The sequence below is a fragment of the Passer montanus genome, unplaced genomic scaffold, assembly GCF_014805655.1.
Source record: "Passer montanus isolate IOZ18808 unplaced genomic scaffold, ASM1480565v1 scaffold109, whole genome shotgun sequence".
NCBI classification, from domain to species: domain Eukaryota; kingdom Metazoa; phylum Chordata; class Aves; order Passeriformes; family Passeridae; genus Passer; species Passer montanus.
The window spans coordinates 3,616,531-3,628,008 of NW_024357502.1; the positions used below are offsets into that span (position 1 = coordinate 3,616,531).

General features: G+C 44.6%; 1 protein-coding gene across 1 annotated transcript; it reads right to left on the minus strand.

The window, feature by feature from the left end:
• Window positions 1–522: 522 nt before the first annotated feature.
• On the minus strand, window positions 523–10,193 carry LOC120509494 (formin-like protein 14). Its single transcript, XM_039724161.1, has 4 exons — window positions 9,948–10,193; window positions 8,781–9,114; window positions 7,569–7,657; window positions 523–1,766 (listed from the first exon to the last, which is right to left on the minus strand). The coding sequence occupies exons 1-4, from the start codon at window positions 10,191–10,193 to the stop codon at window positions 1,692–1,694; spliced, it is 744 nt and encodes a 247-aa protein (XP_039580095.1). The 3' UTR covers window positions 523–1,691.
• Window positions 10,194–11,478: the final 1,285 nt, after the last annotated feature.

The window sequence follows — 11,478 nt, forward strand, 5'->3', positions numbered from 1 at the left end:
TAAAATAAGAATACTGTATCTAATGACATTACTTATTTATAAGACTAAAGCTATGTCCTTGTGGGTTTATGGTTATGCAGATCTAAGTCAGAGCATTTGAAATTAGCCTTCATTTTGACTTTGGCAAATAAGAAATATTTTTTAAAATCCTGGAAAATTTTTGTTTGGACAGAAATGGCTTTGTTTTGATATATTTATAATACAAAACAAAGCTAAAAGAATTGTAGAAATTGTCATAGCAAAATGACAGTTTTTTTTTTTTGCTCTTTACTTTGAATTGCCAAAATTCTGTGATGGAAATCACTCAGGTTTTATAAAATATTTTATGTAGTTTGCATGAAGAAATAGTGAAGTGGAATGGATTCTAGTTTCCTGTCAGAGAAATTCCCCAATTAGGATATTGGTAGTTTCTTTTTCCCCCACATTATTGCAAGTCCTGTGACCACTCTAGTTTGCCGTGTCCTTTCAATATTTCTGAGTAGATTCCATTTTAATGAAAAATCATTTTCTGTTTGCTCTTTGCTTTGCATTGCCAAAATTCTGTGATGGAAATCACTCAGGTTTTATAAAATATTTTATGTAGTTTGCATGAAGAAATAGTGAAGTGGAATGGATTCTAGCTTCCTGTCAGAGAAATTCCCCAATTAGGATATTGGTAGTTTTTTTTCCCCCACATTATTGCAAGTCCTGTGACCACTCTAGTTTGCTGTGTCCTTTCAATATTTCTGAGTAGATTCCATTTTAATGAAAAATCATTTTCTGTTTTCTTTCTTTAGGTTGTTTGGGTTTTTTAAGGGGCAGTTCATTCAGCTGTTATTCAAATAGGAAGAATGATTTGAAAATGTCAATATTCCTGCAGTGCCATTCCTGCTTTAGGTGTGCTTGATGTAAGGCCCATGAGCCCTTAGGTACCACTTGACCTGACTGACCAAGAGGTGCAACCATTTTCAGAAGCAATAAAGCTGCATAATTCAACTGAAACGTTCACAGCATTTCTGATACTGAAAACAAGGTTTTTATCTAAATATGGCAACCTTGTTTTATAAGGAGCATTCTTCTCACACTTCTCTCACAATTCTCAGGTCCACGTGGGTTTTTGAAATGTCATTTGCCTTCTGTGTGAAATTACCTCCATCTCCAGGCTCCAGTGGATGAGCCTGCTGCTGGATAACTGCATAACCCTGGAATCATTCACACACACACACACACACAAAGGAGTTATTTTATGAAGACAGGGCAAAGGGGTGTGAAATACTCCATGCATATTTCTCATGATCCATTAATATGTTCAGAACGAAAAACACCTGAATTTTATGTTGCTGTATTGTTCTGTAGATGAGAAAATATTTCTTAGTTGAAGTACATGACCTTTAATGGAAAAAAGGGTTTGACCTTTCTAAAAAAGTTAATTAACAAGGAAAACTCTGTAAATTAGGTCAAAATGTTCATTAAGATTCATGAAAATTCCAGCTTACAACACACTGGTCACCACCAGTAGTAGCTCTTGTCATCAAATGTCTGTATTTTAGTTTTTTCCTTCATTTTTCCTCTTTTACTTACAGAACCTGCTCCATTAGAAAAATTAGCTTTCTATAATTTTCATGACTCATCAAGGCCTGAAGGAAAAAACCAGAATCATCCACAGTCTTCTCATTTGTGACACAGACTATTAACAACTTCATTAACTTTCTTCAGGCCATGTTTTTGTTCAAAGTCTCTTGTGCACTTTTACAGGAGTTACTGGAAGGATGCATTGTCTTGGGCTTCTGTCAAGAGAAAAAAAAAGGAATTAGAAAGTTCACATTCATTAAAACATGGGAAATAATTCCTGTAAACATTATTGTAAGTAAAACAAATCATGGTCACTGCTTTGTGCTCAAAAGATAGCAAATACATTTGATTGCATTTCTTCTCATTAGGAAACTATATATCACAACCATCTGCTTTAACCCTTGATTGAGCACAGAGAATCATTAACGTAGAGCAAATCAGAAATTATATACAGGTAGAAAAGTTTCTTAACCCAAGTTTCTTATTCTAGACTACCAACATGCAATATTATGTCACATATAAATAATATGTCACATATATCCCTGTCATGTTCTGTCCTCCACAAATCTCATAAAGGCAACAGGAGATTGTATAATAAGGCCTGAGAAAGGATCAAAATTTAGCCCAATACTCAGGACACTGAAGAACAGTACTGGGACACTGATGAATCCAGCAATTTTCACTGTGATGAGCAATAACTGGGCAGCTTTCCATCTCACCTGTATGTAGAAAGCACAAGATGTAATAGTGGAAAAATCAGAAGGTTTGAGGGCAATAACTTCCCTGAAGTGAAGCAAGTCCATTGGCTGTTTTCTTCAAGAGCAGAATACTTCCTGAACTGGATTTGCAGCCATGGCAGCACAGAAACCCTTCTGCCCCTCAGACTGACAATTAAAGGTCAATCTTAATTTGTGACAGTTACATTAAGATCTGGATATTAATTCTTCTCCCTATGCTTTTCTTTGGCTGGGAAAACAAAGGGATTCTAGGGACAGGGAGGTTCCAGAAGACAACTTTTAACTAGTTCTGCAAAGGCAAGAGCCAAAAATACATCCTGCAGCTCTTAATCTGCTCACCTTCTGCCTCGTTCCTCTGCCACCTCCTGTCCCTTCTCTCACACACTCATCCCAGTTCCCTCCTCCTCTGGTGTCTCCCTCTCCTTGCTCTCCCTCCTGGATAAGACTCCCTGAACACAAATTCTGTGCACAGATGAACCACACTGAATTACAGCCTGCATCATCACTGTTTACCTCTGACAAGTTTCCTTAATTGAGATCCCCAGCAAGAAAAAACGATCCTGGCGTTGCGTGGGCTTCCCAGCCAAGGCCAGATTTCCTGTTGTTTTGATGCAGTGTGCAAACATAAGAAAATAGAACTTGTTTTCCAAGGAGCTAACAACATCAGCAGCACGAGGCATGAAGTGTTTACAAACAACAGATGGGAGACAAACAGCTCGAAGGTGGCGGTCAACGTGGGAAACAGAACTCTCTGCCTAAGAGCTGCTTGTCTGAACAAGGGGTTTGTAGGAAAGAAAATGATTATTTTTCTGATATATGTACAACTAAGAAAGCTTTGAGGTAAGAGAAATGGAGGCAGCTTTAAAGAAGTCAAGGCAGTTATGGAAGAAGAGCAGAGAAGATGCATTTTCCTGAGTTTCAGTCTTTGAGACAGAAACACATTAATTTTATAAATGTGAGAAAAAGAAGTTCTAGCATTTGAACTGAATTATACCACATTCCCTGAATATATGCAAAACTTCTAAACCCTTCTTTCGCTATCTCCCTTGGAAATACAGAGACCTAATGAAGCTACTGCAACGTGTCCTTGCAATTAAAGGTGAGAGATGATCTGCACAAACACACAACCCCCTGCTCTGATAATTGGTGGCATCAACTGAAGTTCAAAGGAAAATTTTAACAAAATTTAAAGCCTGTTCCTATGGTTTTCAGAAGAAACTATTTAAGGAAAAGGCCTTTTAACAGCCTGCTATGGTGGGCATTGATCTAAGTCCAACAGCAGCAAACAGCAGGTGTATTCTCTGTGTTTCTTCTGAATTTTTAAATTCAGCTTTCTGAAAGCAGTGAAGGTATCTGCCCCATCCTCTCTGGCATTAACAGACAGACCCCCTGTGTTTTTTTCCAAACAAACTACATCTGCTGCTTGCCTGCAAGTCTCTTCAGGGGTCTGAGGCAGGCTAAGTCCCTGGATGCTCTGCCTGGCAGGTTCTTTTGAGCCAGAGCAAGGGGTGGCAGAGGGCATGGCAGGGACCACTGTGTCATAGTCCACCTTGCAAGTGACTCTCCATAAAATACCCAATTTAAGTATCCTGCAGGATGGGAAGGCTTCACTGTGCTGCTCATGGAACACCCAGCACAGAAGGAAATACTTCACTACAGGAAATATTTTTGACACGTTTACTTGAGCAATACAGTGCTCAAGTAAATGTGTCAAAAATGACACACCCAAACTGAAATACAGATTCCCACATGTGTTCAGGGACAGAGAGTGATGTTAGTCAGTCCCTGGATATTTATGTCCACTCAGTCAAGTCCAAAAAGAAATGTCTTATTATAAAAGGCACTGAAAGATCTTTTGGGAACTCCCTTCAGCACAGGTAGCCAACTATCTACATTAAAGAAACAAGTTGGTTTGTCTTTAAACATCACTGGGCCTAAAAGAAGCTTAAAGTATTCAAAGTTCCACCTGCAGCTTTCAGTCTGAGTTGCCTGTGAGACAGATCCTCCTCAATTTCTCTCACTTAGATATTAGTTAAATGATTATTTTCCTTAAAACCCCGCACTAGTCTTAGTTTCCCTGTTCTCCAAAATTTTCTTTTTCACTAAAGCACAAATGCTGTACAAATAGGAACAGGCATTCAGGATCAGGTGGTGAAGAAAGCCCATTTAGACACAGAGGTATTGAGATAATAATAGGAGATGTAAGAACTCAAGAAAGTTCTTGAAGCAAACAATCAAAATGGTTTTCAGCAATGATTTCTCCCGGTGTAGAAGAAAGTTCTACAACAGAAAAGACAAGTAAAAGGTGTGGAGGGTTTTTTTGTGTGTACACAGACACAACGCTGAGAATTTTTGCTGGGCAAAGGAGGGAAATTCCTGCCGTGGTATTCTCAGAAGAATGAGATGTAGAGATAAAAACACAGCTTGTAATACTTCAAGAAGCAGACTAAGCCATTGTAAGACTGAAAACATGTCAAATATTTAGTCCAACTGAAGAAGCTGGTATTGTACAGTACTTAGATGCAAGGAAAATACAAGAAAACAGAGGAAAAAAGAGATAAATTATATGACAGATATTATAGCAAAAGCTAAATGTCCAGGTAAGCCAATTGTGAGGGAAAAACGAGATAAAATGATTGTTACATTAAAAAAAAAAAGACAAAAAGCTAGAATTAGCGTGAAAAAATAATATTGTGATTATATTTATAAACATGTTCAGTTTAATTTTAGGTCTATCCTCAATATAATTTTTTCTAGCATGCTGGAAAAGATAAAAGTTTTAGACTGTTGTCTTCACTATCAGAGTAACTTTGCCAGAGAACATGTCACCTGTAATCTTATGGAGAAAATCTGCATTTGTTGGATTTTAATGGTAGGTAGAAGAAAATTCTTTATACTACACTATATCATTTCAAGGTTCCTCCTTTCTAATGTTGTTATTAAAGAAAAAAAAATCAAAAGATGAGTTAGAAAGTCAAGCTCAGATCTGTCTGGGCATCAGCAAACTATAGATTAACATTTGAAAACCAGACTGCTGTGTGCTGAAATGTGCTGTGTGATACCCTTGGAACAAACAATCTGCCTGTAAACCCACAATTACCAAAGCAGAGTTCCTTGAGCAGAGAAACTTAAACCCCTTTGATTTCCTTTCCTTGTTATTCCAGGGAGCTTTGAGCTCTTCCAAGAAGAATGCACTCAGAGAACCTCAGTGCTCATCCTGCCATGTAAATCCTGTGAACTGTCCCCAGAACTCACAAGACACCACAAATTCTCCCGTGCATCCTCCTTCTGGTTGGTCACTCTGTCCTTACAGAGTTCAATCAATGATCCCACTCCTTCCCTGATGGCCTTTTCCACAGCTAAAGGCTACTCCAGCTATAGGAGGTGAATGTGCACAGTCAGAGGGTTCATCATGCACAAAACCCACTTAATAACTGGGTTCTGGATCCACAGCTCCACAGTTGATACACAACTAAAAAAAAAACCACCAAAAAAAAGCATCCATGCATTTTTCCCTTAAGCAGAACAGTCCTTTTGCCTGTCTTGCTAGTCCAAGTGCCCAATATCTCCACTGGTTTGGTGATGTTTCTTCTCTCTCTGTAGCTGGATGTTGGCAGTGAGAGAGTTCATGGAGTCAAAAGCATTTGTTTGGAGCTGTCAGTTGGCCTCCCCTGGCTGGGGTGAGCTACATTCACTCACTCAGCAGCTTAGCAGCTTATCTCAGTTTTTAGTAAACAGTGGTATCAAATTCAGTTTTCTTCCTTTTCTTTGAGACAGTGATAAAAATACGGGTGATTTCAAAAAATCACTTAATAATCTAAAGGAAAGAAAGAAATGACAGAGCTTCCTTCAGGACCGAGAAAAAAGTAAGTTCATATAGCTCTTCCAGATCTTCAGATTTCTTCATGGCATTCTGGGAGACCTCTTAGCAACAGTCTAGTAATCCATGTCTTCTGTCTCATAAAAGTGATGTGGACTAGGTAAGTAACCTCATTTATTTCTGAAATTGACACACTTTAAACAAAAACATACGAAACCAGCTGAATGAGTCCTTAGGTTCAAATTTACAAGAGATGCATTTGAAGCCTTGCTAATGGTGAAGGGGAGAAATACTATTTTTCATAATCATGCTTATTTCTTATTTGTGGTCTTACACGTACACTATAGCTCATGCTTATTTCAGTCAGATGCCTGGAGGAACATTTAGCTGACATTCAATTAGCAAAGTAATGCAGGGTGATAAAGCAGTAGGTAATTTACCATGTTCTGTTTGGGAACATTCCTTGTTGCCATTAATATTCACAAAACACCAGCCAGATCCAAAGGAAGGTACTGTCCCTACCTGAAACAACCTTTAATCCAAAACATTTGGATTACAAAAATATAGGCAAGAAACAGAAGGTCTGCAGGTAACAGTTTCCTAACATCACACAGCTCCATTTAACACGGTGGGAAGGACAATAACAGTACCTAGAAAAGGAATTTGGTGCCACCTATTAAAGCACAAACTAAATCCCCAGTTTGCCTTGCACCAAGAATTTGCATCTCATCATAAAGGGAAGGTCAGCCTAGCATGGTCTCTGTTCACACCTGACAATGTGAGATTAAAATAATTCAAAGTATTTATGTACATTACTGACTGTGACTACTTTCAGCTACATGCCTGCACCAAGTATGTGTCATGAAGCATCTGGTCACATTTAAATTAATATTTAAATGAGTTCTTGCCTAAGAACGGCTTCAATCCCTGAGAGAAGGTTCCTATGCAGCTCTGCTCCTCACTTATGCTGCACCAAGTATGTGCCATGCAGCATCTGGTCACATTTAAATTCATATTTAAATGAGTTCTTGCCTAAGAAATTTTTTTCCCCCGGCTTCAATCCCTGAGAGAAGGTTCCTATGCAGCTCTGCTCCTCACTTATTCACAGCAAACATTAATATAGATCCTGACTATATTTTGATATGGGAAGAGAGAAGAAAAAGACTGGAAACTGCTGCCTCTACTTGAGGCCTATCAGTCACCTGTACCACCAACATCATTCCCATACAGGCTGAGGCAGGGAAAATGTTTTGGCAAGATCCTCTGCAAGCCTAAAACTGTCAAGCAAAGGTAAAAGGACAGGAGGACTCCTCCCCCTCCCCTCCTTGTTGCCTATGAGTTTCTGTAGAAGCCAGGGAAGCAGATGGATGCCACAAGAGGTGCAAAGGATGCCTGGAACAACAGCACGGCAGCGGGATTCGCACTGCATGGGAACGGCAAAATCCCTTGGTGACACCCACGCTCCACAGGGATCCTCCACCACTGGGGCTCACGGGTTTGGAGCAGGATGGTGCCAGCACGTTCTGTCCAAAAGAGGCTGGAGAAGGTGCTGCCAGCGTAGCAAAAAGGAAAAGATAAGGTTGGTAAGATGAGCAATAGGGTTGAAATAAGGGGGAAATGAAAGTGCAAGGCTTTGCAGAGAGGACCAAACCCTGGTATTTGGTGCACAGAACCAGCAAATCATAGATTCAGTTAGGTTGGAAAAGACATCCAAGGTTATCGAGTCCAACCAACGACCCAACACCACCGAGTGCCATGTCCAGTCTTTCCTCAAACACCTCCAGGGATGGTGACTCCACCAGCTCCTTGGACAGCCCATCCCAATGTCTAATCATCCTTTCTGCGAAGAAATCCCTCCCAATGTCCAACCTGAAGGTCCCCTGGAGCAGCTTAAGGCTGTGACCTGTCATCCTGTCGCTCACTCCCTGGGAGCAGAGCCCGACCCTCACCTGGCTACACCCTCCTGTTAGTAGGGCTGCAGAACACCCAAGGAAGAAAGGACATACACAGATCTTCTGTAGTTGAACAGGAGAACTGAGGCTCCAGCAATCAATCCTGACGGTACATCCATAACCCACCGATCTTCCTTCCCCCTGCGAGGCGCCTGAGGCAGCCCATGGCAGGATCGCACCCAGAGAACGCCCCAGCTCCTCGCTCCAGCCCTGCCGCCACAGCTCCGGCGCTGGCCCGGGGCCACCCGGCTGTGCCTGGAGAGCCCCCGCTGCCGGCACTGCCTTCCAGCCCAAACCACGGCATGCTTTGGGCTGGAAGGGCATCCCGAAGCCCATCTCGTTTCACCCCCTGCCATGGCAGGGACACCTCCCACAGTCCCCGCTCGCTCCAAGCCCGTCCAACCCGGCCTTGGGCGCTTCAAGGGATGGAGCAACCGCAGCTTCCCTGGGCAACCTGTGCCAGGGCCTCGCCGCCCTGATACAGAGGGATTTCTTCCTACTACCTAACCCAAACGTACTCTATTTCAACGTGAGCCCACTCCCCTCGTGCTGTCACAGCCCGCTCTCGTAAACAGCCTCTCCATCCCTCCCGTGCCTCCCGCCCCCCCTGCGCCTCCCGCTCCGCACCGCCCGCACCGGGGCCGCGGCCCCCGCTCCCGCAGCGCCCGTGCCCCGCTCTCAGCCCCCCACCTGCCGCAGCCGTGCCCGCTCCATACTCACGGCCGGCCTCGGAGCCGGGAAAGCGGCGGGTCCATCCCTCCCTCCCTCGTCGGCAGCGCCCGGCGGCGCAGGCGCGCTGCCGCCTCCTCCCCCCGTGGCTGTGGCGGGGCGGCCGCGGCGGCAGCGCCCGGCTCCGCTCAGAGCCGAGCGAGCGCGGCTCGGGCCGGCGGCGGGAGGAGGGAGCGAGGCGAGCGGGGAGGCGGGGACCGGGCGAGGGAGCCGCGCCGCACACCCGGCCCGTCAGTGACCGGCGCTGCTGGGGAGGAGGAGGAGGTGGCGGAGGAGGAGGCGGCGGCGGCGGCGGCGAGAGATTCTCCCACCCCCACCCACCGAGCTGAGGTGAGGCCAGGGCAAAGCATCCTCCTTTCTTCCCCTCATCCCTTCCTCCCTTTCATCCTTCCTCCCGACCTCCTTCCTTTCATCCTTCTTTCCTTATCCTCCTTCCCCCTTATCTCGCCTTCCCCTCATCCTTCCCTGCGCTTCCTGGTCCTCCTTTCCTTTCTTCTCTCCTTAGCCACCTTTCTCTACTCCTCCCCATCCCCCAGGCTCCCTCTCCCCGTGCCCACATTTCGCACCCTCCAGATATAATAATCTTGCCTTCCCCCCCCCCCCCCCCCCGGTTTTTTTTTTTTTTTTTTTTTTTTTTTCTTAATGCAATTTCAATTCTCGCGCAGTGAAAGACCGGGAGAGGGAAAGAGACAGAGTCGGTCACAGAGATAATCCCCCCTCCTGTAAAGAATGGATTTGAATTAATGGTCATTTTGTGGTGTGTGTATTGTGGGAAGAGGGGGATTATATTTGGGGAAGAAAAGAGAGGGTCAAAGGTGTGTTGTTTCACTTATTCATCTATTTACCCGCCATCACTTCGAGGTGAAACCTGGCTCCGTGTTATCTTAAGTAATTTTTTTTTGTATTGTTTGAAATTATTCTCCTTTCTTCACGCATTAGAGGCTGCTTCCTCCCTTTCATCCATCGCCCTGTGCGTCCCTGTGCTTTGCTGCTGCTCCGATTGTGCGCCGGGAGCCGGCGGGGAAGGGTCGGGGAGCGGGGCTGGGCGCTGGGGAGGGGGCTGCGGGCACCTCCTCCCTCCCTGCCTTCCCTCTAGGCCTCTCCCAGGGTCTGAGAGCTTCCCAAGAGCTTCCCTGCACATCCCAGCCCGAGAGGTGCCGGCTCCCGGCAGAGGATCCGCTCCGGGGGCGAGGAGCGAAAGTTTAAAGCGTGGCTTTGTCTTTGCGTGGAGCCCCGGGAATGTTGGCTGGAAAGCGACGGCAGCCAAAGTGTCTCCTTGTGGGGCTCCTTGGAGTGGGAGAAGTTTTGCTCGGCTATGCTGGTGGTGGTGGTGGGGAGTGCCAGGCTCGCCTGGCTGCCGTGCCCATCTGGGAGGTGGTACCTTGGGGATGCTCGGCGGGACATCCGAGTGCCAGGGCTTCGGGAGAGAAACTTTTACACATATTTACAGCGGGGTGTAGCGTGAGGTGGCAGGAGCTTCGTCCTCTGGAGGTTGGAGGGGTGAGTGCCCTCCCTGGTGTCTCGCTGGCTGTGTGTGATGCCTGGGTTCTTTCTAAGGTGATGCTCTGTCACTTGGTGGTTGTGTCTCTCTCCTGTGGAGCATTGATTTGGTTGCAGGCGTGCTTAGGACAATTCCAGCCTTTTCAAACTTCTGCTTGCTGAATTCATAGTTAGCTCATTCTTCACCAGGATAGAAACGTTTCAACCCCCTGTTGTTTTAGAAATCCACAAATACCACAGCAGCCAATGCTACAGCACAACTCTGTGAGCCTGGGTGTTTAACGTGTGTGTTGTACCTTACCTTGGCATGTATTCTTGAAAAATGTTGGACTTGTCAAGACTGCCGTGAGTATTCTGGTGTGCCGGGCAGATGAGGAGCATAAACAGGGGCAGGCTCAAACAATGCTGCTGATGTGAACACCAGATTTTCCTGGCTTTGTGGCTATTACAATGCTGCTGGTTTTCCTTTCTTACCTGTAGTGCCTGTGATTGATACAATGCATTGTATCAGCCTTTTCATACTCCAGGTCAGACAGGATTCTTTCTAGAGGAAGAAAGGTACTGCCTTGAAGGGTGAAGTTCTGCACTCGATTGTGTAAATGCTTGTTTACAGAAATACCACCTCAGCTGGGTACAAGGTAGCTGTAATTCCATTAATGGGCTCTGCTGGTGACAGAAGCCTCAACAGGAAAGCTCCAGTGTCACTCCAGCCCTTACATGGAAATACAACTGTAATTCATGCAGATTTGCTGAGAGCTCTTTTAATATTAATGTTGAGCATGCATGGTACTACTGAAATGCCTTTGAAGCACTGAAAACCAGGAGTATTTGTAGACCGAGGCTTGAAAGCCAAAGGAAGCAATTAGATCTCCTGCTCTGACCCCTGACTGTTGCAGTCAGTTGGGTTTCATCCAGTTACTCTTGAATGCAATAATGTGCATTTGGCTGAAACATGTTTTCCAGAAAAATTGGAATTTTGATCGGAAGACAGTGAGAGGTAGAGGATCTGCTGTTTATTAAGTTATTTGGCTTCAGCTTCCAGTCACTGGTTAATGATGTGCCTTTCTCCACTGTGTTGAAGAACTCAAAGTATTTTCTTACCATGGAAGTATTTATCTGCTGTAACCCAGTATTCCCTCTCTTTTCTACTTGAAAAACCAAGTGAACTGAAATTCTTTAAATTTGTCAC

Excerpts from the sequence above, each read along its gene's own strand:
- LOC120509494 (XM_039724161.1), bottom strand. The coding sequence starts at position 10,193 with ATGTCCCGCCGAGCATCCCCAAGGTACCACCTCCCAGATGGGCACGGC. Across the intron at positions 9,115-9,947 it reads GGATCCTCTGCCGGGAGCCG|CTCGGTGGGTGGGGGTGGGA; the intron begins GCACCTCTCGGG and ends GCCTCACCTCAG. Across the intron at positions 1,767-7,568 it reads GTGGAGGATCCCTGTGGAGC|AAGCCCAAGACAATGCATCC; the intron begins GTGGGTGTCACC and ends TTCTCTTGACAG.